Genomic DNA, 25,774 nt, shown 5'->3' with positions numbered 1-25,774 from the left:
TATTTAAGTCCTAATCTTCCTTGCATTTCAGGGTTTTGATTATGTTCTGAAATGTGGCAAAATCAACAATAACCGAGACACATTTTAATGCTGCCACCATTCACACTGTGACCTAACGACATCCAGCTAGATGACCATTCTGTGACTTCATCACATATCTCATGTCTACTTCCTGATTGACTGGGAATGTGCTGATTAGTATGTGTTAGTTCAGGGTGCATGATATGACCCTCCACTCCCCCTGTGAATAAGCAGGCTCCGGTGTCATATAGATTCTCTGTGGTTGAGATTTGGTTTCTCTCAAATGACTTCTGCTGACAAAAATTGAAACTTAAAAAATGTTAGGAAACACAGCAAAGGAATGGTCTATGCAACATTTTATGTTGGGTCTATGCATAATTTTATGTTGGTTACATTGTATTATATTCAGGTGGTAGTGTATGTAGTTGTTGTTGTTTCTTACTTGATTTGGAAGGAAGACTGGTATTGCAGAATTTGTCCTTTGTTCCAGATTCCATCCCACACACAATCTCGTTGCTTCGAATACAACTACAGTAGGCTATGACTTGCAAACCCAGAGGGGTGTACAATGAGGAAATAAGCACAACACCACAATATGGAAACAGATTGCAGACTTGGCTCTGTTCAAAGACTTTACATTTATTATAATTTTTTGGTCCAATTTATGTATTTCTCAAGATGGTTGACAGAACAAACAAACTAGTTCCAGAGCACTGACTCACACACATGTACACAAACTCACTCTTACTTTCTCTTTATTTTTGTCTGTCTCACACACATACACAAACACAGTCCACCTACACTCCAAATTGGGCCCATTGAGTGAAATCAATAGTTTTGTTGGCTCCATCTTTCCCCCACAGGTCGCACAATCATCCTCTCCACTCATCACATGGATGAGGCCGACATCTTGGGAGACCGCATTGCCATTATCTCTCACGGCAAGATGTGTTGTTACGGCTCCTCCCTGTTCCTGAAAAAATACTTTGGCAGTGGCTACTACCTCACTCTGGTCAAGGCCGGAAATGAGCAAATTACCAACGAGCGCAGCGGAGTCAAGCAGGGCCAGGAGAAAGAGGTAAATGGAGTAGGGTGAAGATGGCCCTAGACACTGATCTTGGGTCAGTTTTGCATTTTAACATAGGTCAAAGGTTTGGAATAGGTGAGGGGAATCTGATCCTCAATCTGTACCTAGGGGAAACATCAGGAAACATCACACCAGACCAAGGTAAATACTAAAAAAACTGTGCATTTTGCTGTCTGTTTTGGGACTAGGAAATGTTGTTCTCGTGTTGTATTGATAACAAATCAATATGATTGCTAATAACAGTTGAAATAACAAAATGAAAAATGGTTCTCTATTTAGGAAATTATGGAGCTGGGTGAACTCCACACATGACACTTTGGTATCGAAAATGACAGATAAGCAAGTGTTACCCAGCAAAAAAAATCCCAACTTTTGTTTCATTTTGATTGGCTATGAGTTTTCACCATAGTTTCATTTGGCCAATGTGAGCTAAACATGTAACTCTGGTGCATATTTTCAATTACCCATTCATGATGTCTGATCCCACATTGGAAAACATCATGACACCAATCTATAATTCACCGATAATGGGGCAAGATCATTTGTTTGACTTTTTGCATCTGGCGGGAAGCACTCCAATAGTAAGCTCTAAGACACATCAGCAACACTTGCCACACACTCCATTATCGACAAGGTTCCTGTGACTTTCCAGAGTGAAAGTTGCCCTCCCCTGTAATGATCTGTGTTTAGTCTCCCCCAGCATGAGAATTGGCAGACACCTCCGCACTGGATGATACTAATTGTCATGAGGGAGGGGGGGAACGAGTTTCTTGATCTAGCTCCTTGCAGTGCCTTGCACACGGTTTTAATCAATAGGAGCAAATTAACAAGATGCACCGATGCAAGCAGGGTTACAGCAATTACCATTAGTCTACAGGGCCTTTGTGGAGAGTGGAGTAATTTGTAAAAAAAGAAAAAAAAAAAAGAAAAAAAATCATAGTAAGAACAAACAAACACATTTTGCAAAGAGAGCCTTCATGCTCCCCCAAAATTACTTGCTACATCAGCCCACTGGTGCAGACAGCAGCTAAGCATAAGCCTTAGGACTTGGCCTGTAGTTCTCATAAAAACCTAATTTAATGCTGCCCATTCTGTCCGTTGACTGGAAAGTTGTGCCAATGCTACCATCCAGGTTTCGAACTTGGGTCGCCTGCACCACTGTGTTATCACATTGAGCTTAATCTTAGGCTTTAGCTTGGGGTAGATAACACACATCTTCAGGTCTCTGGCCAGGTTACTCATTATATATGGGATTTTGTATTTGCTAAATTAAATGAGTTCATATCATGAACTCATGATACGATGGTTGAGTGAATAATATGATACATGTGCGGTGTCCATATTAGGATAGCCTCAGTCTTAGTATGACTTCTTCCAATCTCAGCAGGCCTGCTGAGGCTGCCCTAATATGGGCAACTTATACAATTTATGATGGTTTGTAGTGGATCCCCCTTACAACTTCTCGGTATATCGTAAATACAGCATCTGTTGGTGCTGACAGCCAAACTTAGCTCTAATGAAACACTAACGAGTTGGATCACTGTGGTAATTCCATTAATATGAGATATGAGGGGAGAATTGTGGAGGTGATAATCAGTCTGAGAGCTCTACCGTAATGATGAATACTTTAACATTTCTCTCTAATAGGAGACGGATGAGCCCTTGAGGAGAACCAGTCTGGATGAAGGGATTGCAAGCCAGAACTGGAGCAACTCTGACCCCACAGGTAGAACCAGCAATAACACCACCTAATTTATCCATATTATATTTGGCTATATCCAAACTAATAATGTAATTGAATAAATGACTAGAAGTCCTACTGAGACTGAGGCTGTCCTAATATGAACACCATACATACATCATGTTATTTGCTCAGCCAACATATGAGTTCATGATAGTGCTTTTTCAAGTACTCAAAGCACTTAAAGTGGAACTGAGAGAGTTTGAGCTTCTTTACAGATACAAAACAGACAATCATAATATCATTAAAAAATATCAAATTTGTATTTTATCCTACATAACCAATTATATAAGAGGTTTTAAAAATAGGTTCTATTTGACTAAGCGTTTCATGACACTAAGGCATTGTTGTCAGAGTAGATGGATGCAGTTCAATGCATGATATAATTCACCAATGCATTTCTTGGTAGTCCAAAAAATGGTACAGTGCCTTGCGAAAGTATTCGCCCCCCTTGAACTTTGCAACCTTTTGCCACATTTCAGGCTTCAAACATAAAGATATAAAACTGTATTTTTTTGTGAAGAATCAACAACAAGTGGGACACAATCATGAAGTGGAATGACATTTATTGGATATTTCAAACTTTTTTAACAAATCAAAAACTGAAAAATTGGGCGTGCAAAATTATTCAGCCCCCTTAAGTTAATACTTTGTAGCGCCACCTTTTGCTGCGATTACAGCTGTAAGTAGCTTGGGGTATGTCTCTATCAGTTTTGCACATCGAGAGACTGACATTTTTTCCCATTCCTCCTTGCAAAACAGCTCGAGCTCAGTGAGGTTGGACGGAGAGCATTTGTGAACAGCAGTTTTCAGTTCTTTCCACAGATTCTCGATTGGATTCAGGTCTGGACTTTGACTTGGCCATTCTAACACCTGGATATGTTTATTTTTTAACCATTCCATTGTAGATTTTGCTTTATGTTTTGGATCATTGTCTTGTTGGAAGACAAATCTCCGTCCCAGTCTCAGGTCTTTTGCAGACTCCATCAGGTTTTCTTCCAGAATGGTCCTGTATTTGGCTCCATCCATCTTCCCATCAATTTTAACCATCTTCCCTGTCCCTGCTGAAGAAAAGCAGGCCCAAACCATGATGCTGCCACCACCATGTTTGACAGTGGGGATGGTGTGTTCAGCTGTGTTGCTTTTACGCCAAACATAACGTTTTGCATTGTTGCCAAAAAGTTCAATTTTGGTTTCATCTGACCAGAGCACCTTCTTCCACATGTTTGGTGTGTCTCCCAGGTGGCTTGTGGCAAACTTTAAACAACACTTTTTATGGATATCTTTAAGAAATGGCTTTCTTCTTGCCACTCTTCCATAAAGGCCAGATTTGTGCAATATACGACTGATTGTTGTCCTATGGACAGAGTCTCCCACCTCAGCTGTAGATCTCTGCAGTTCATCCAGAGTGATCATGGGCCTCTTGGCTGCATCTCTGATCAGTCTTCTCCTTGTATGAGCTGAAAGTTTAGAGGGACGGCCAGGTCTTGGTAGATTTACAGTGGTCTGATACTCGTTCCATTTCTATATTATCGCTTGCACAGTGCTCCTTGGGATGTTTAAAGCTTGGGAAATCTTTTTGTATCCAAATCCGGCTTTAAACTTCTTCACAACAGTATCTCGGACCTGCCTGGTGTGTTCCTTGTTCTTCATGATGCTCTCTGCGCTTTTAACGGACCTCTGAGACTATCACAGTGCAGGTGCATTTATACGGAGACTTGATTACACACAGGTGGATTGTATTTATCATCATTAGTCATTTAGGTCAACATTGGATCATTCAGAGATCCTCACTGAACTTCTGGAGAGAGTTTGCTGCACTGAAAGTAAAGGGGCTGAATAGTTTTGCACGCCCAATTTTTCAGTTTTTGATTTGTTAAAAAAGTTTGAAATATCCAATAAATGTCGTTCCACTTCATGATTGTGTCCCACTTGTTGTTGATTCTTCACAAAAAAATACAGTTTTATATCTTTATGTTTGAAGCCTGAAATGTGGCAAAAGGTCGCAAAGTTCAAGGGGGCCGAATACTTTCGCAAGGCACTGTACATTGTTTGCTGCCTCCATTCAGGATGCACTGTTTCAGTTTCATTGACTCAATATTTTGGACAAAAACAGACTAATTTAACTAAGGCTGGGAATGTCAATACAATCAAACTAGCAAAGGCAATGACGATAAGGCAGTCATAACGTGGCTCATGTCATTGGAGGAGTGGGTGCGTGACTGACTTTTCCCCTCATATCGTTCTTCGGTGTCTATACACAGCTAGAGATGCAGGTGTAATTTGGTTAGCTAGCAAGAACCTGAACGACTGTGTTATACAGTTAACATATCTCTTGCATTCGCAAATTCACTCTGGCTATCTACTCCGATATCAGAGCACTCTTGTCTGTGTGCCAGAGTGCAGAATAACTGATGAATTTATGAATGCGCAACAGCCACTGAATATGACCGGTGTCAGTAAACATAGGCAAAAAAGTAGTCACGAACGCTCTAGATAACATGTAAACAGTCTAACCAGCTCTGCTAGGGCGAGTAAAATGATCAGTGAGATGTTCTCTCATTTGTGTCTGGAATTAGCTAGCTTGCAAGCTAGCCAACTTTAGCCATTTAGCTTGGGTGCTTGATTGGGACTAGACAAGCTGCAGAAGGATGAGTAGGCTACAATTCCCCATCGTTTCAGTGTAATTTTTGACGGCCAAGAAGAGGAAAAAGTTTGAGAGGGTTTATCTAATGTTCCTTACTGAGATTTTAGCTCATCTTGCTCAGGCTAGCATCAGTTGTTGATATTGTTGTTGTTGATGTGCATAACTGAGGGAGAGAGAGCCTACCTTTCATGGTTGTTTGATCAATAGGATTGTAAAGTTACCAAATGTAAGAGGACTCCCGGGGTGTTTACATATTTGCAGAAATCCATTCAGGTGTATTTTGTGGCTTTTGGTGAATGCGTTGTAATGATCTAAAGTCAAGCTGTTGCAACTGCCTGTAAACAAACAGTCCAGTTCTAAGTGAATGATGGCTTGCCCATGTGGCAAATGGCTTGTTTGCATAAAGCCCTACTGTAGCTCTGATTGGCTATGGCGTATCGGTCTGCATGGACTCCAGTCCTGGACGGGACAGATGTTTTTTTTTTAGGTTTTATTTACTGCAGGATCTATTAATTGTCCAAACGCATGGCCGCTTTCCAACTCTATATTGCTAAAGAATTTTCAGAAAATGCCTTAGTTTAATTAATTCCCAAATTTTTTAAGAATTTATGAAAATGTGAAAATGACCATATCTAAGTGCTGGCTTGTCAGATATATATATTTTTAAGTGCCATATTCTTCCCGGGGTGAATATAAACATATTTTAATCAAATTGAATCTTGCTAAATGCTGTCAGTTCCACTTTAAAATTGGACGTTGTGGATCTCAACACCACACATCAGCTATCACAGGAAAGAGAGAAGAAGGAGGGGCTAAAAGTCTGACTCTGGCTGTAGAATGTCATGTCAGCAGTTGATTGTCTGCTCCTTTTCAGGTGACAGTGACATCTCTAAGTACTCTAGCCCTCTCTCTCCCTCTCTCTCTCTCTCTCTCTCTCTCTCTCTCTCTCTCTGAGATCTGTGACACTAGCTAGTGGGTCTGATTTCCCAACCAGTCAGTTCTCTCTCTCTCTCTCTCTCTCTCTCTCTCTCTCTCTCTCTCTCTCTCTCTCTCTCTCTCTCTCTCTCTCTCAGAGATCTGTGACACTAGCTAGTCGGTCTGATTTTCCAACCAGAGTCAGTACTGACCAGAGGCCTAATCAGTAGTAGAGCAGCCTTGGTCTTTTAAATTCAATTTTCGACTTGGAATCATGATCAAGGATCAAAGCGCTTGGATGTGGGACTGGATTGTACATATCATGTGGGAAAAAAGACTGGATTTCTATTGATGATGAGCGTAAGGGTGAGAGTGAGTGTGACGGTGGGAGTGATGGTGAGTATGTATGAATATAATGACATGGCTTCATTTTGATCCATAACCAAACTACCTAAAACAACACAGCGTAACTTAAAAACACAGCGACCTTCCAAAGATATATTAAATCACATTCCCTCTATAGAACTGTCTGTGTATGTCATTTTTAGACGTAAACACCACACAGTTGTACATGACAAATATACAGTACAGCATGTGACAAATAAACTCAGCAAAAAAAGAAACATCCCTTTTTCAGGACCCTGTCTTTCAAAGATATTCCAAATAACTTCACAGATCTTCATTGTAAAGGGTTTAAACACTGTCTCCCATGGTTGTTCAATGAACCATAAACAATTAATGAACATGCACTAGTCGAACGGTCGAAAAAAGAGCTTAAAGACGGTAGGCAATTAAGGTCACAGCTATGAAAACTTAGGATACTAAAGAGGTCTTTCTACTGAGTCTGAAAAACCCCACAAGAAAGATGCCCAGGGTCCCTGCTCATCTGCGTGAACGTGCCTTAGGCATGCTGCAAGGAGGCATGAGGACTGCAGATGTGGCCAGGGCAATAAATTGCTGTGAGACGCCTAAGACATTGCTACAGGGAGACAGGACGGACAGCTGATCGTCCTCGCAGTGGCAGACCACATGTTACAACACCTGCACAGGATCGGTATATCCGAACATCACGCCTGCGGGACAGGTACAGGATGGCAACAAGGGGAAGACATTCTCCTCCCTCATGTGGTACCCTTCCTGCAGGCTCATCCTGACATGAGGCTCCAGCATGACAATGCCACCAGCCATACTGCTTGTTCTGTGCGTGATTTCCTGCAAGACAGGAATGTCAGTGTTCTGCCATGGCCAGCGAAGAGCCCGGATCTCAATCCCATTGAGCACATCTTGGACCTGTTGGATCTGAGGGTGAGGGCTAGGGCCATTGCCCCCAGAAATGTCTGTGAACTTGCAGGTGCCTTGGTGGAAGAGAGGGGTAACATCTCAAAGCAAGAACTGGCAAATCTGGTGCAGTCCATGAGGAGGAGATGCACTGCAGTACTTAATGCAGCTGTTGGCCACACCAGATACTGACTGTTACTTTTGATTTTGACCCCTCTTTGTTCAGGGACACATTATTCCATTTCTGTTAGTCACATGTCAGTGGAACTTGTTCAGTTTATGTCTAAGTTGTTGAATCTTGTTATGTTCATACAAATATTTACACATGTTAAGTTTGCTGAAAATATTTGCAGTTGACAGTGAGGGGACGTTTATTAATTTGCTGAGTTTATATCATAATTCAAACAATGACAACCCCTTTGTTTTACAACTAAACTACGCACAAGTAGTTAAGCCAAATGTGTGAAGACGATCCGGTTTCTGACCTCCTCATAAAGCCAAGGTCTCACTTGGTTAAGCAGCTGTAGTTGTATATGCCAGCAGCATACCACCCTGCATCCCACTGCTGGCTTGACTCTGATGCTTAGCAGGGTTGGTCGCTGGATGGGAGACCAGATGCTGCTATAGGTAGTGTTGCAGGGGCAGTAGGAGGCACTCTTTCCTCTGGTCTAATAAAGTATCACAATGCTCCAGGGCAGAGATGGGGGACATTGCAGGGTGCCGTCTTTCGGATGTGATGTTAAACGGGTGTCATGACTCTCTGTGTTCACTAAAGATCCCACTTATTGTAAGAGTAGGAGTTTTAACCCTGGTGTCCTGGCTAAATTCACAATTTTTTCACCTTATTTAACCAGGTAGGCCAGTTGAGAACAAGATCTAATTTACAAAAGCGACCTGGCCAAGATAAAGCAAAGCAGTGCGAGAAAAACAACAACACAGAGTTGCACATGGGATAAACAAACATACTGTCAATAACACAATAATCATAATCACCTAATCATCCACAGCCTCCAATTGGCTCATTCATCCCCTGTAACTATTCCCCTGGCTGTTGCTGTAAGTGAGAATGTATTCTCAGTCAACTTACCTGGCAAAAAATATATATAAAAATCAATTGGAGGTGGTGATGTTTTCTTGTCCTGCATCCCAAATGAAACCTTGTTCCTTATGTACTTATGATCATTTGAGATTTGCTCTTTAGATATCGTGATGATGATAATAATAAATTACACTTTTATAGTGCTTTTCATTACAATCTCAAAGCGCTTATGACGAGGAACTAACAAGATACAGCAATTTTGGTCTCTCTTTGGAGCTTTTGAAATCTTCCATAGCTATGTTTTGCCGGTTTATGCAAAACTCAAAAAACCTAGTGTCCCTTAACTCTGATTATGACCCTTGATGAGAAACAGATTCACCACTTTTGAAAAACTATTTGTTGTTGTCCTCAATGATTCTAAATGCAGTGTATTCACTTTTAAAAGCTGTTGGGGCTAGGGGGCAGCATATTCACTTTTGTATGAAATGCGTGCCCAGAGTAAACTGCCTCCTACTCTTTCCCAGATGGGAATATATGCATATTATTATTACTGGTGGATAGAAAACACTCTGAAGTTTCTAAAACTGTTTGAATTATGTCTGTGAGTATAACAGAACTCATATGGCAGACAAAAATCTGAGAAGAAATCCAAACAGGAAGTGAGAACTCAATTTTGAAAACAGTGCCATTTGATGTCCATCTTAGATATGGATGAGCATGCACTTCCTAGGGCTTCCACTAGATGTCACCGTCTTTAGATTCTGGTTGTATGATTCTATTAGAAAGGAGGGGCTCATAATAGCTCTTTGAGTAGGTGGTCTGGCAGGAAGCCTCAGTCTCATTGCGCACGGTCACGAGAGAGTGTTCTTGCGTTCCAATGCGTTTCTTCAGACAATGAAATTCTCCGGTTGGAACCTTATTGCTGATTAATGTTTAAAACATCCTAAATATGGATTGCATACATAATTTGACTTGTTTCTACGACCTGTAACGGGAACTTTTTGAGTTTTTGTCTGGAGGAATTGCTCGTGCTTTTTGAGGATGGAATGCTGGGCTGAACAAGCTAACAACAAGTGGCTAAATGATGGGCTATTTGGAACTTTATGGAACAAATCAGTCATTTATTGTCGAAATGGGATTCCTGGAACTGCCTTCTGATGAAGATATTCAAAGGTAAGTGAATATTTATAGTGTTTTTTGTAGCTTCTGTTGACGCCAAAATGGCGGCTATTTCTTTGGGTTCTGAGCGCCGTTCTCAGATTATAATTTTTCTGTAAAGTTTTTTTTTTAAATCTGACACAGCGGTTGCATAGAGGATACGTTTATCTTTAATTCTGTGAATAACACTTGCATCTTTTATCAATGTTTATTGTGAGTATTTCTGCAAAATCACCGGATGTTTTGGAATCAAAACATTACTGCACGTAACGCGCTAATGTAAACAGAGATTTTTATATAAATACAGTGCCTTGCGAAAGTATTCGGCCCCCTTGAACTTTGCGACCTTTTGCCACATTTCAGGCTTCAAACATAAAGATATAAAACTGTTTTTTTTGTGAAGAATCAACAACAAGTGGGACACAATCATGAAGTGGAACGACATTTATTGGATATTTCAAACTTTTTTAACAAATCAAAAACTGAAAAATTGGGCGTGCAAAATTATTCAGCCCCTTTACTTTCAGTGCAGCAAACTCTCTCCAGAAGTTCAGTGAGGATCTCTGAATGATCCAATGTTGACCTAAATGACTAATGATGATAAATACAATCCACCTGTGTGTAATCAAGTCTCCGTATAAATGCACCTGCACTGTGATAGTCTCAGAGGTCCGTTAAAAGCGCAGAGAGCATCATGAAGAACAAGGAACACACCAGGCAGGTCCGAGATACTGTTGTGAAGAAAAATAAAGCCGGATTTGGATACAAAAAGATTTCCCAAGCTTTAAACATCCCAAGGAGCACTGTGCAAGCGATAATATTGAAATGGAAGGAGTATCAGACCACTGCAAATCTACCAAGACCTGGCCGTCCCTCTAAAATGTCAGCTCATACAAGGAGAAGACTGATCAGAGATGCAGCCAAGAGGCCCATGATCACTCTGGAAGAACTGCAGAGATCTACAGCTGAGGTGCGAGACTCTGTCCATATCACAACAATCAGTCGTATATTGCACAAATCTGGCCTTTATGGAAGAGTGGCAAGAAGAAAGCCATTTCTTAAAGATATCCATAAAAAGTGTCGTTTAAAGTTTGCCACAAGCCACCTGGGAGACACACCAAACATGTGGAAGAAGGTGCTCTGGTCAGATGAAACCAAAATTGAACTTTTTGGCAACAATGCAAAACGTTATGTTTGCCGTAAAAGCAACACAGCTGAACACACCATCCCCACTGTCAAACATGGTGGTGGCAGCATCATGGTTTGTGCCTGCTTTTCTTCAGCAGGGACAGGGAAGATGGTTAAAATTGATGGGAAGATGGATGGAGCCAAATACAGGACCATTCTGGAAGAAAACCTGATGGAGTCTGCAAAAGACATGAGACTGGGACGGAGATTTGTCTTCCAACAAGACAATGATCCAAAACATAAAGCAAAATCTACAATGGAATGGTTCAAAAATAAACATATCCAGGTGTTAGAATGGCCAAGTCAAAGTCCAGACCTGAATCCAATCGAGAATCTGTGGAAAGAACTGAAAACTGCTGTTCACAAATGCTCTCCATCCAACCTCACTGAGCTTGAGCTGTTTTGCAAGGAGGAATGGGAAAAAATGTCAGTCTCTCGATGTGCAAAACTGATAGAGACATACCCCAAGCGACTTACAGCTGTAATCGCAGCAAAAGGTGGTGCTACAAAGTATTAACTTAAGGGGGCTGAATAAATTTGCACGCCCAATTTTTCAGTTTTTGATTTGTTAAAAAAGTTTGAAATATCCAATAAATGTCGTTCCACTTCATGATTGTGTCCCACTTGTTGTTGATTCTTCACAAAAAATACAGTTTTATATCTTTATGTTTGAAGCCTGAAATGTGGCAAAAGGTCGCAAAGTTCAAGGGGGCCGAATACTTTCGCAAGGCACTGTATATATACAAAAATCTCAGTTTACATATGCACATTATCGAACAAAACACACAATGCATGTATAACATGATGTCCTATGAGTGTCATCTGATGGAGATAATCAAAGGTTAGTGATTCATTTTATCTATATTTATGCTTTTGTGACTGTGAAAAATCGCTGTGTGTTTTTTGAATTTGGTGGTCATCTAACATAAATATATGTTCTGTTTTCGCTGTAAAACATTTAAAAAATCGGACACGATGGGTAGATTAACCAGATGTTTGTCTTTCATTTGCTCTATTGGACTTGTTAATGTGAGAAAGTTAAATATTTCTAAAGAATATTTTTTTCAGCTGAATGGGAAAGGTGTTCCCTTTAGGGAACTCCTTGTGCCCCTAACCCCAACAGGTTTTAAATATGTCAATTGAAATACAGGTAACTGCCAAAATAAAGGAAACACCAACATAAGGTGTCTTAAAAGGACTTTGGGCCACCACGAGCTGCAGAACAGCTACAATGCACCTTAGCATAGATTCTACAAGTGTCTGGAACTCTACTGGAGGGATGTGACACCATGGTAGCCAAAATATTGGGCAACTGGGCATTTTTTTACATGACCCTAAGCATGATGGGATGTTAACTGCTTAATTAACTCAGAAACCACACCTGTGTGGAAGCACCGGCTTTCAATGTACTTTGAATCCCTAATTTAAGCGTTTATTTTATTTTGGCAGTTACCATACATGAAGCACAACAATATGACATAACAATAAGATATTGTTGTTTCTGTATTTCCTTTTCATACATCCATGTCGTCCTTCCTGTTTCACTTCACCATGTAGAGCTTACAGCTGTCAGTAAGCTGGTGCGTCGGCATGTTCCCGAGGCAGTGTTCCTGGAGAGCATCGGCCAGGAGATCACCTACATCCTGCCTTACAGCGGGGCCAAGGATGGCACCTTCGCCCTCCTTTTCAAAGAGCTGGACCTGGAGATGGCTGACATTGGCTTCACCAACTACGGCATCTCGGATACCACACTAGAGGAGGTATGAGGCGGACGAAACACACACACACACGCATGTACGCAGGCATCACATACACAGACTCGCACACAAGCTTCACATGCAAGTGCATACACACGCACACGTATACACACTGCATTGTTGGGTTTAGAGCTTGCAAGAAAGGCATTTCACTGTACAGTCATGGCCGAAAGTTTTGAGAATGACACAAATATTAATTTTCACAGTCTGCTGCCTGAGTTTGTATGATGGCAATTTGCATATACTCCAGAATGTTATGAAGAGTGATTAGATGAATTGCAATTAATTGCAAAGTCCCTCTTTGACATGCAAATTAACTGAATCCCCAAAAAACATGTCCACTGCATTTCAACCCTGCCACAAAAGGACCAGCTGACATCATGTCAGTGATTCTCTCTTTAAAACAGGTGTGAGTGTTGATGAGGACAAGGCTGGAGATCACTCTGTCATGCTGATTGAGTTCGAATAACAGACTGGAAGCTTCAAAAGGAGGGTGGTGCTTGGAATCATTGTTCTTCCTCTGTCAACCATGGTTACCTGGAAGGAAACACGTGCCGTCATTATTGCATTGCACAAAAAGGGCTTCACAGGCAAGGATATTGTTGCCAGTAAGATTGCACCTAATTCAACCATTTATCGGATCATCAAGAACTTCAAGGAGAGCAGTTCAATTGTTGTGAAGAAGGCTTCAGGGTGCCCAAGTCTCCTAAAGTTGTACCTTCTCTGCTATGCAATCTGGTTTCAGAGCTGGTCATGGGTGCACAACTCAGCCACGATCAAGGTCCTAAACGATATCATAACCGCCATCGATAAGAGTACTTACCGTGCAGCCGTATTCATCGACCTGGCCAAGGCTTTTGACTGTCAATCACCACATTCTTATCGGCAGCCTCAACAGACTCAACGGCAGACTCCAGCATCACTACTATGGACGGTTCTGACTTAGAATATGTAGACAACTACAAATACCTAGGTGTCTGGTTAGACTGTAAACTCTCCTTTCAGACTCACATTAAGCCTCTCCAATCCAAAATTAAATCTAGAATAGGCTTTCTATTTCGCAACAAAGAATCCTTCACTCATGCTGCCAAACATACCCTCGTAAAAATGACCATCCTACTGATCCTCGACTTCTGCAATGTAATTTATAAAATAGGGTGGGTAGCCTCCAACACTCTACTCAACAAATTGGGTGCAGTCTATCACAGTGCCATCCGTTTTGTCACCAAAGCCTCTGCGACCTGTACGCACTCGTTGGCTGGCCATCGCTTCATACTCGTCGCCAAACCCACTGGCTACAGGTAATCTACAAGTGTCTGCTAGGTAAAGCCCCACCTTATCTCAGCTCACTGGTCACCATAGCAGCACCCACTCGTAGCACGCGCTACAGCAGGGATATCTCACTGGTCACCCCCAAAGCCAATTCCTCATTTGGCCGCTTTCCTTCCAGTTCTCTGCTGCCAATGACTGGAACGAACTGCAAAAATCACTGAAGCTGGAGACTTATCTCCTTCACTAGCTTTAAGCACCAGCAGTCAGAGCAGCTCACCGATCACTGCACCTGTACATAGCCCAACTGTTAACAGCCAACTACCTCATCACTGTACTGTATTTATTTATTTATCTTGCTCTTTTGCACCCCAGTATCTCTACTTGCACATTCATCTTCTGCACATCTACCACTCCAGTGTTTAATTGCTATATTGTAATTACTTCGCCACCATGGCCTATTTATTGCCTTACCTCCCTTATCTTACCTCATTTGCACTCACTGTATATAGACTTTTCTTTTTTATACTGTATTATTGACTATGTTTGTTTATTCCATGTGTAACTCTGTTGTTGTATGTGTCGAACTACTGTGCTTTATCTTGGCCAGGTCACAGTTGTAAATAAGAACTTGTTCTCAAATAGCCTACCTGGTTAAATAAAGGTGAAATAAAACAATTCAGCTGCGGGATCGGGGCACCACCAGTACAGAGCTTGCTCAGGAATGGCAGCAGGCAGGTGTGAGTGCATCTGCATGCACAGTGAGGCGAAGACTTTTGGAATATGGCCTGGTGTCAAGAAGGCAGCAAAGAAGCTACTTCTCTCCAGGAAAAACATCAGGGACAGACTGATATTCTGCAAAAGGTACAGGGATTGGACTGCTGAGGACTGGTGTAAAGTCATTTTCTCTGTTGAATCCCCTTTCCGAGTGTTTGTGGCATCCAGAAAAAAGCTTGTCCGGAGAAGACAAGGTGAGCTCTACCATCAGTTCTGTGTCATGCCAACAGTAAAGCATCCTGAGACCATTCATTTGTGGGGTCGCTTCTCAGCCAAGGGAGTGGGCTCACTCACAATTTTGCCTAAGAACACAGCCATGGATAAAGAATGGTACCAACACATCCTCCGAGAGCAACTTCCCCCAACCATCCAGGAACAGTTTGGTGAGGAATAATGCCTTTTCCAGCATGATGGAGCACCTTGCCATAAGGCAAAAGTGATAACTAAGTGGCTTGGGGTACGAAACATCAATATTTTGGGTCCATGGCCAGGAAACTCCCCAGACCTTAATCCCATTGAGAACTTGTGGTCAACCCTCAAGAGGCAGATGGACAAACAAAAAAACACAAATTATGACAAACTCCAAGCATTGATTATGCAAGAATGGGCTCCCATCAGTCAGGATGTGGCCCAGAAGTTAATTGACAGCATGCCAGGGCAGATTGCAGAGGTCTTGAAAAAGAAGGGTCAACGTTGCAAATATTGACTCTTTGCATCAACTTCATGTAGTTGTCAATAAAAGCCTTTGACACTTATGAAATGCTTGTAATTATACATCATTATTCCATAGTAACATCTGACAAAAATATCTAAAGACACTGATGCAGCAAACTTTATGAAAATTAATATTTGTTTCATTCTCAACCTTTGGCCACGACTGTACTTTAAAACTTTTAAAACTTGAAACACACACACACACACACACACACACACACACACACACTGCTCTCTACTGAACAAACCAAATGCTTAGTATGCCAAGGATAGTGTTGGATTACGTCTGTAGGCAGGCACATACCACTAAGTTACTGTTGTCAAACACAACTAATATGTCTCAGAAATTTTTGTCAGATGAAGATGCCCTGCGGGCATTGTGAATAATTCCTTTTCAACGTATCACATTCAGACACAAGGTTATGCTGGTGGAGTCTACTGCATATATCTACTTAGAGAAGGGAGATTAGATGTCAGTTGGTGGTATTTCTAGTGTGTGTGTGTGTGTGTGTGTGTGTGTGTGTCCGTGTGTCCGTGTGTCCGTGTGTGTGTGTCCGTGTGTGCATGTGCTACTAGTGCGCGGGTCCAGTGGTGGAGAAAGTACTCATTTGTCATATTTGAGTAATACATTTGAGTAATAAATAATAAATAAATACCTTATTTGGTTTTAAATATACTTAAGTATCAAAAGTAAATGGAATTGCTAAAATATACTTAAGTTTTAACAGTAAAAGTATTCATAATTTTTAATTCCTTACATTATGCAAACCAGACTGCACAATTTCCAGTTTTTTATTCATTTACAGATAGCCAGGGGCACTCTACAACACTCAGACATGAATTTATAAACAAAGCATTTGTGTTTAGTGAGTCCGCCAGATCAGAGGCATTGGGATGACCAGGGATGTTGTCTTGATAAGTGTGTGAATTGGACCATTTTCCTGTCAAAATGTAACGACTACTTTTTGGTGTCAGTAAAAAGTACATTATTGGAGTAAAAAGTACATTATTTTTTTTTGGAATGTAGTGAAGTGAAAGTAAAACCTGGCAAAAAATGTAAATAGTAAAGTCCATATACCCTAAAAAACGACTTAAGTAGTATTTCAAAGTATTTTTACTTAAGTACTTTACACCACTGCGCGTGTCAGCTGTTTATTCACCCGCACCTGCCCGCAATTGCTAATAACCCATCCGCAACCGCCGATTATATGTGATAAAGTGAAAATCTGAGGCCGCCACCCGACCCTAACCATGTAAAATATGTTATAAGCCACAGTCAAAGACAGCGGAATAATTTTTTTGACAGGGTTGCAGGATTATTTGGTTGTTGCCTGATTTAGATATGCTTCTACTCATAATTTAAGTCATTTTGATAGACTGTTTGTTAGTCAACTTGTCTACTTTGATGCAGATTTTATGTGGTTGAAATACTATCTGCTTTTATAATCCTTTTATGATGAAGACAGCACCTTCCATTTAACACATCTGAACAGTAGGCTAAAGTTCCCTTGACGTGGCATAGGCCTATTTGAAGTGCCTTGTTGTGACTGTCGAATTTGTATAGTGCCTCACAATCATCACACATAACACTGCTATCATCCTCTTTTACCTCTTCACCAAATATTTTCCAAACATTACTTATCTAGCCCCCCCTTCTCTTTATTTTCAACTCTCCTTTTGCAGCTTTTGTGTTATTGAATTAAACTTGAATGTCCTTGGCTCCGTGGATTGGCGTTGACTTTTTCTACCAGTCCCCAAAAGCATTATTTGGCGCAAACAGTTAAGCCCTAAAGTTTATGCACTTATACCAGATAGCCTAAAATAATGAAAGAAAAACCTCAATGTAGCCTATATTAATTGCAGAAGAATTATACATTTATAGATTTTTTAAAGCTGTTGTTTCTCTTTTTATTCAACCCGCCACCCACCCACCCTTCAGCCACACAATATATAATGATATATATATATATATATATATAATACGCCTCCCGGATATAACCGCAGGGACTGCGGGTCATGAGTCAACCAGCGGATCACTAGTGTTCGCGCATCTGTAATACAAGAGCATGGAGAAAGAAAGGACTGCTTCACAAAGGTTGACGTTTGTCATGAGGCTTGTCCTGGAGGCAGAAATTAGTGATTTACACTAGATAGGCCAGCTGCAAAGACAAAATAGCCTGTATTGTAAAAATTCATTCAAACAATCATTTGCTTTTTCGTCTTAATTTTAAGGTTAGGGATAAGGGCATAAGGGTTAGCAGTGAGGTTAAGTTTAGGGGTAAGTTTCAAATCTGATTTTATGACATTGTGGCTGTTCCAGCTAGTGACCACTCTGCAGAGCTACCTCGAGAACAAGATTAATGATGAAAAACGCTAACCTACCAATTTGTCATTGTAATGAATATAGAGCCCCTGTTTTTGTCATTACAGGAGTGCTGTCGATCATTTGTCTAATAACACACATAGAGGTCAAGTAATTTCACTGGAGATGATGATGCTAAGCAATTTTATATCATGCTAATTATGCTGCGTTCCATCTCACAGATTTTCCTCAAAGTGGCGGAGGACACAGGTGTGGATGTGGAAATTCCAGGTAAATTGCAAGTTTTGCCGGTTGAGTGGAATTTGGGGGGGTTACAATGTAAATTGTAGTAGAATAGTTTAATCGTGGACTGATGATATGCAGTATAGACACAAACACTACCGTGTGTGTGTGCACATATACAGTTTACACACACACACACACACACACACACCATTGAGAGTCTTCAAATCAGATCAAATCTAATTTTATTGGTCACATACACATGATTAGAAGATGTTAATGTTATGTTAATAAAGTGTAGCGAAATGCTTGTGCTTCTAGTTCCAACAGTGCAGTAATATCTAACAATTAATCTAACAATTCCCCAACAACTACCTAATAAACACAAATCTAAAGGGGTGAATGAGAATATGTACAAATAAATAAACTCAGCAAAAAATAAAACGTCCTCTCACTGTCAACTGCGTTTATTTTCAGCAAACTTAACATGTGTAAATATTTGTATGAGCATAACAAGACTCAACAACTGAGACATAACCTGAACAAATTCCACAGACAGGTGACTAACCGAAATGTAATAATGTGACCCTGAACAAAGGTGGGGTCAAAATCAAAAGTAACAGTCAGTATCTGGTGTGGACACAAGCTGCAAAAAGTATTGCAGTGCATCTCCTCCTCATGCACTCCACCAGATTTTCCAGTTCTTGCTGTGAGATGTTACCCCTTCTTCCACCAAGGTACCTGCAAGTTCACGGACATTTCTTGGGGGGGATGGCCCTAGCCCTCACCCTCCGATCCAACAGATCTCAGACATGCTCATTGGGATTGAAGAACACTTTTTGCCAGTCCTGTCTGGTCCAGCAACGGTGGGTTTGTGCACAAAGACAACGTTGTTGCCTGTGATGTCTGGTGAGGACCTGCCTTACAACAGGCCTACAATCCCTCAGTCCATCTCTCAGCCTATTGGGGACAGTCTGAGCACTGATGGAGGGATTGTGCGTTCCTGGTGTAACTCTGGCAGTTGTTGCCATCCTGTACCTGTCCCGCAGGTGTGATGTTCAGATGTACCGATCCTGTGCAGGTGTTGTTACACGTGGTCTGCCACTGCAAGGACGATCAGCTGCCATCCTGTCTCCCTGTAGCGCTGTCTTAGGCATCTCACAGTAAGGACATCGCAATTTGTTGCCCTGGCCACATCTGCAGTCCTCATGCCTCCTTGAGCAGGGACCCTGGGCATCTTTCTTGTCGTGTTTTTCAGAGTCAGTAGAAAGGCCTTTAGTGTCCTAAGTTTTCATAACTGTGACCTTAATTGCCTACCATCTGTAAGCTGTTAGTGTCTTAATGGCCGTTCCACAGGTGCTCATTAATTGTTTATGGTTCATTGAAGAACCATGGGAGACAGTGTTTAAACCCTTTACAATGAAGATCTGTGACATTATTTGGATTTTTACAAATTATCTTTGAAAGACAGGGTCCTGAAAAAGGGATGTTTTTTTGCTGAGTTTATAGGGATGAGTAATGGCCGAGCGGCATATGCATGGTGCAATAGATGATATAAAATACAGTATATACATATGATATGAGTAATATAAGATATGTAAACATTATTAAAGTGGTATTATTTAAAGTGGCTTTGTTTAAAGTGACTAGTGTTTTTTATTGAAGTGGCCAGTGATTGGGTCTCAATGTAGGCAGCAGCCTCTCTGAGTTAGTGATTGCTGTTTAGCAATCTGATGGCCTTGAGATAAAATCTGTTTTCAGCCTCTCGGTCCCAGCTTTGATGCACCTGTACTGACCTCGCCCTTCTGGATGGTAGCAGTGTGAACAGGCAGTGGCTCGGGTGGTTGTTGTCCTTGATGATAATTTTGGCCTTCCTGTGACATCGGGTGCTGTAAGTGTCACGGAGGGCAGTTAGTTTGCCTCCGTGATGCGTTGTGCAGACCGCTCCACCCTCTGGAGAGCCTTGCGGTTGAGGGCGGGAGCAGTTGCCGTACCAGGCTATGATACAGCCCGACAGGATGCTCTCGATTGTGCATATGTGAAAGTTTGTCAGGGTTTTGGGTGACAAGCCACATTTCTTCAGCCTCCTGTCTGTGTGGGTGGAGCATTTCAGTTTGTCTGTGATGTGTACGCCGAGGAACTTAAAACGTTCTACCTTCTCCACTGCTGTCCCTTCGAAGTGGATAGAGGGGTGCTCCCTCTGCTGTTTCCTGAAGTCCACGATCATCTCCTTTGTTTTGTTGAAGTTGAGTGAGGGGTTGTTTTCCTGACACCACACTCCGAGTGCCCTCATCTCCTCTCTCTGTAGCCTGTCTCGTCGTCATTCGTGATCAAGCCCACTACTGTCGTCTGCAAACTTGATGATTGAGTTGGAGGCGTGCATGGCCACGCAGTCGTGGGTGAACAGGGAGTATAGGAGGGGGCTAAGCACGCAATCTTGTGGGGCCCCAGTGTTGAGGGTCAGCGAAGTGGAGATGTTGTTTCCTGCCTTCACCATCTGTGGGCAGCCCGTCAGAAAGTCCAGGACCCAATTGAATGTGTACAGCTTGATGATGAGCTTGGAGGGTACTATGGTGTTGAATGTTGAGCTGTAGTCAGTGAACAGCATTTTTACATGCAGTGGGGCAAAAAGGTATTTAGTCAGCCACCAATTGTGTAAGTTCTCCCATACTTATTTTCCACCATAATTTGCAAATAAATTCATTAAAAATCCTATAATGTGATGTTATGGATTTTTTTTCTCATTTTGTCTGTCATAGTTGAAGTGTACCTATGATGGAAATTACAGGCCTCTCTCATCTTTTTAAGTGGGAGAACATGCACAATTGGTGGCTGACTAAATACTTTTTTGCCCCACTGTAGGTATTCCTCTTGTTCAGATGGGATAGGGCAGTGTGCAGATTGATAGCGAGGGTGGCCGGTAAGGTGGAGGTAATGTGATCCTTGACAAGTCTTTCAAATCACTTCATGATGACAGAAGTGAGTGCTACGGGGCAGTAGTCATTTAGTTATTTTCGCCTTCTTGGGTATAGGAACAATGGTGGCCATCTTGAAGCATGTGGGGACAGCAGGCTGGGATAGGGAGTGATTGAATATGTCCGTAAACACACCAGCCAGCTGGTCTGCGCATGCTCTGAGGATGTGGCTAGGGATGTCGTCTGGGCACATTTAAATGTAGTCCTGCGAGGGTCAACACGTTTAAATGTTTTACATACCTCGGCCACGGAGAAGGAGGGGCGCAAGTCCTTGTTAGCTGGCTTCCATCTTCAGTTTCAGTTTCTCATATTTCCTGACATTTAATCCTAGTAACAATTCCCTGTCTTAGGTCAGTTAGGATCACCACTTTATTTGAAGAATGTGACATGTCAGAATTATAGTAGAGAGAATCATTTATTTCAGCTTTTATTTCTTTCATCACATTTCCAGTCGGTCAGAAGTTTACATATACTCAATTAGTATTTGGTAGCATTGCCTTTAAATTGTTTAACTTGGGTCAAATGTTTCGGGTTGACTTCCACAAGCTTCCCAAAATAAGTTGGGTGAATGTTGGCCCATTCCTCCTGACAGAGCTGGTGTAACTGAATCAGGTTTGTAGGCCTCCTTGCTCGCACATGTTTTTTCAATTCTGCCCAAAAATGTTCAATGGGATTGAGGTCAGAGCTTTGTGATGGCCACCTCAATACCTTGACTTTGTTGTACTTAAGCCATTTTGCCGCAACTTTGGAAGTATGCTTGGGGTCATTGTCCATTTGGAAGACCCATTTGCGACCAAGCTTTAACTTCCTGACTGATGTCTTGAGATGTTGCTTCATTATATTGACATAATTTTCCTTCCTCATGATGCCATCTATTTTGTGAAGTGCACCAGCAAAGCACCCCCACAACATGATGCTGCCACCCCTGCTCTTCATGGTTGGGATGGTGTTCTTCGACTTGCAAGCGTCCCCCTTTTTCCTCTAAACATAACGATGGTCATTATGGCCAAACAGTTCTATTTTTGTTTCATCAGACCAGAGGACATTTCTTCAAAAAGTATGATCTTTATATCCATGTGCAGTTGCAAACTGTAGTCTGGCTTTTTTATGGCAGTTTTGGAGCAGTGGCTTCTTCCTTGCTGAGTGGCCTTTCAGGTTATGTTGATATAGGACTCGTTTTACTGTGGATATAGATCATTTTGTACCTATTTCCTCCAGCATCTTCACAAGGTCCTTTGCTGTTGTTCTGGGATTGGTTTGCACTTTTTGCACCAAAGTATGTTCATCTCTAGGAGACAGAACGCGTCTCCTTCCTGAGCGGTATGATTGCTGCGTGGTCCCATGAGGTTTATATTTGCGTACTATTGTTTGTACAGATGAACGTGGTATTTTAAGGTATTTGGAAATTGCTCCCAAAAATGAACCAGACTTTTGGAGGTCTATAATATTTTTTCTGAGGTCTTGGCTTATTTTCCCATGATGTCAAGCAAAGAGGCACTAAGTTTGAAGTTAGGCATTGAAATACATCCACATGTACACCTCCAATTGACTCAAATAATGTCAATTAGCCTATCAGAAGCTTCTAAAGCCATTACATAATTTTCTGGAATTTTCCAAGCTGTATAAAGGAACAGTCAACTTATTGTATGTTAACATCTGACCCACTGGAATTGTGATGCAGTGACTTATAAGTGAAATAATCTGTCTGTAAACAATTGTTGGAAAATGTATTATTGAAAATTGTCATGCACAAAGTAGATGTCCTAACCAACTTGCCAAAACTATAGTTGTTAACAAGAAGTTTGTGGAGTGGTTGAAAAACTAGTTTTAATGACTCCAACCTAAGTGTATGTAATCTTCCGACTTCAACTGTATATACAGTATATAGTGACGGTCACCGACATGGAATATCGATACAATATCAGTTTGTATTGGTTTTATTTGAAAATCATTGCAACTGTGTGAATGCTTGCTTTTCCTTTCACTTTTACGGCTCTCTAGAGACAAGACTGCTTGCTGATTATGATGCCGGAAGAAATGGCTGCAGTTTTATGGGCACCCAACCAATTGTGCTATTATGTGGGGTTTTTTGCCATTATTTGTAAATTATTTTGTACATAATGTTTCTGCAACCGTATCTTACGGCAGAAAAGAGTGTCACGATCGTCAATGTAATCATACTCAGACCAAAGTGTAGAGTGGAATCGGTTCAACATTATCAATAAAATGTCAAAATGTCAGCCTATAGGGAGGAAGTCAGAGACCTGGCTGGGTGGTGCCAGAATAACAACCTATCCCTCAACGTAACCAAGACTAAGGAGGACTACAGGAAAAGGAGCACCGAGCACGCCCATTCTCATCGACTGGGCTGCAGTGGAGCAGGTTGAGAGCTTCAAGTTCCTTGGTGTCCACATCAACAACAAACTAGAATGGTCCAAACACACCAAGGCAGTCGTGAAGAGGGCACGACAAAGCCACTTCCCCCTCAGGAAACTAGAAAGATTTGGCATGGGTCCTGAGATCCTCAAAAGGTTTTACAGCTGCAACATCGAGAGCATCCTGACCGGTTGCATCACTGCCTGGTACGACAATTGCTCTGCCTCCAACCGCAAGGCACTTCAGAGGGTATGGCAAGCGGTACATGGAGTGCCAAGTCTAGGACAAAAAGGCTTCTCAACAGTTTTTATCACCACGCCATAAGACTCCTGAACAGGTAACCAAATGGTTACCCGGACTATTTGCATTGTGTGCCACCCCCCAACCCCTCTTTTACACTGCTGCTACTCTCTGTTTTAACATATATGCATAGTCAATTTAACTATACATTCATGTGCATAATACCTCAAATGATCCGACCAACCAGTGCTGCTGCACATTGGCTAACCGGGCTATCTGCATTGTGTACCATCACCTGCCAACCCCTCTTTTTACGCTACTGCTACTCTCTGTTCATCATATATGCATAGTCACTTTAATCATACTTACTTGTACATACTACCTCAATAAGCCTGACTAACCAGTGTCTGTACATAGCCTTGCTACTGTTATTTTCACATTTCTTTTTACTGTTGTTTTATTTCTTTACTTACCTACACACACACCCGTACACACACTTTTTTTTCGCACTATTGGTTATAGCCTGTAAGTAAGCATTTCACTGTAAGGTGTTGTATTCGGCGCACGTGACAGATCAACTTTGATTTGATTTGATTGCCCATTGGGCCAGGTGTGAATGTTCTGGGACCCTAAACCTACCAAGCCAATTTTAATACATTTGGAAGCCCGTCCACCGTTGAAGGCCCAGGAAGAACAAATTAATATCACGATATACCTTTATCATGTTGATGTGTGATATTACCCTCAGCAAGTAATATGACACTGTATAGGCCACAAGCGGTTGCTATTATTTCTGTATGGTATTCAAAACGGTAAATGGGTTATGCCAATACAACTGACCTTCTGTGTGTTATTTTAGATAACAAAGCACCTTTGGTAAGAGACAAGACAAGAAGTTCAAGGGAATCCAAGCGGCAACGGCAAAGCCTGACCAATGTAGGGAACACTTCAGACAAAGTGACTGGGAAAAGGGGTATGTGCTTATCTTTCAATAATATTTAAAAAAAAGAAGAAAAAAAATAGGCCTATTCTGAGGTAGAGACATGATGTCTTATTGCAAATGAATGGTAATGTTCTGTTTTCATTCTGTCCTCCCTGTCTATTGTTATGATCCAACTGAAGCTGAAGTGAAAGCCAAGTTCACAAGCAGAGTGGAGGGTACGTATACCGAGTTAAAATTTTAATAGGGATAGCCCCCTTTTTTCAAATTTTTGCCTAAAATGACATACCCAAATCTAACTGCCTGTAGCTCAGGCCCTGAGGAAAGGATATGCATATTCTTGGTACCATTTGAAGGGAAACACTTTGAAGTTTGTGGAAATGTGAATTGACTATAGGAGAATATAACACATTAGATCTGGTAGATGAAAATACAAAGAAAAAAAACACTACCACTATCTTTGAAATGCAACAAAGGTCCCAAATCCAGCCATCACTCTGGTTGTTATTCAGTGTATGTGCAAAGTTTCAGACTGATAACTTGAAGTATGAGCAAGCTACATGACATTTAGTGTGAAATCACCCAGGTACATTTGGGCAAATCGTGAAGGAGACATTTCCATTTACATGACATTTTTCTGTATACTTGGACTTTGATTTTGCCTTCCCAGTATTAGTAGCCATATTGTAAGTTCAACATTTGCAAAACACACAGTTTTCAAAACTTCATAAATCTCCATATTCTTGTAACTTTGTCCAAAAGGAACAGGCTTGCTGCCGCACAAGGTTAGCAGCAACATTTTGCGACAGATACAGGGTTTCCGCATACTCACAAAAAGCCCAGCTCATTGGCTATCTAGCTTTGTTTGACTGGTGCTTATTTGACAAAGTTACAGTCAATCAAGTGAAGACCGCCCGTGTCATCGGCGCGCCATGAATGCGATGCTCTCTGACCAAATTTGGTGTCCTATAGGATGTAGTACAGTACACACCTAATGATATAGTGAAGTCTGGTTACGTTCTAGGATCTCTGAAGAATAAATACGAACGTGATTTGACTAGTTGAAACAACTTTTATGGTTAGATTTGAACGAGTGGAAATACAAAA

General features: G+C 41.4%; 1 protein-coding gene across 1 annotated transcript in view; it reads left to right on the top strand.

Moving 5' to 3' along the window:
- Positions 1 to 25,774, top strand: part of LOC139378978 (phospholipid-transporting ATPase ABCA1-like) — a 269,741-nt gene that overhangs the window by 124,432 nt on the left and 119,535 nt on the right. The window contains exons 22-27 of the mRNA XM_071121640.1: positions 885 to 1,099; positions 2,756 to 2,834; positions 12,641 to 12,834; positions 18,136 to 18,184; positions 24,587 to 24,700; positions 24,850 to 24,885. Coding sequence (XP_070977741.1) covers positions 885 to 1,099; positions 2,756 to 2,834; positions 12,641 to 12,834; positions 18,136 to 18,184; positions 24,587 to 24,700; positions 24,850 to 24,885 — 687 coding nt within the window. The remainder of the gene's footprint in view (positions 1 to 884; positions 1,100 to 2,755; positions 2,835 to 12,640; positions 12,835 to 18,135; positions 18,185 to 24,586; positions 24,701 to 24,849; positions 24,886 to 25,774) is intronic.

This window comes from Oncorhynchus clarkii, chromosome 21, assembly GCF_045791955.1.
Source record: "Oncorhynchus clarkii lewisi isolate Uvic-CL-2024 chromosome 21, UVic_Ocla_1.0, whole genome shotgun sequence".
In the NCBI taxonomy this organism is placed as follows: domain Eukaryota; kingdom Metazoa; phylum Chordata; class Actinopteri; order Salmoniformes; family Salmonidae; genus Oncorhynchus; species Oncorhynchus clarkii.
The sequence above is the reverse complement of the archived record's forward strand: the minus strand, read 5'-3'. Positions and strand labels throughout refer to the sequence as shown.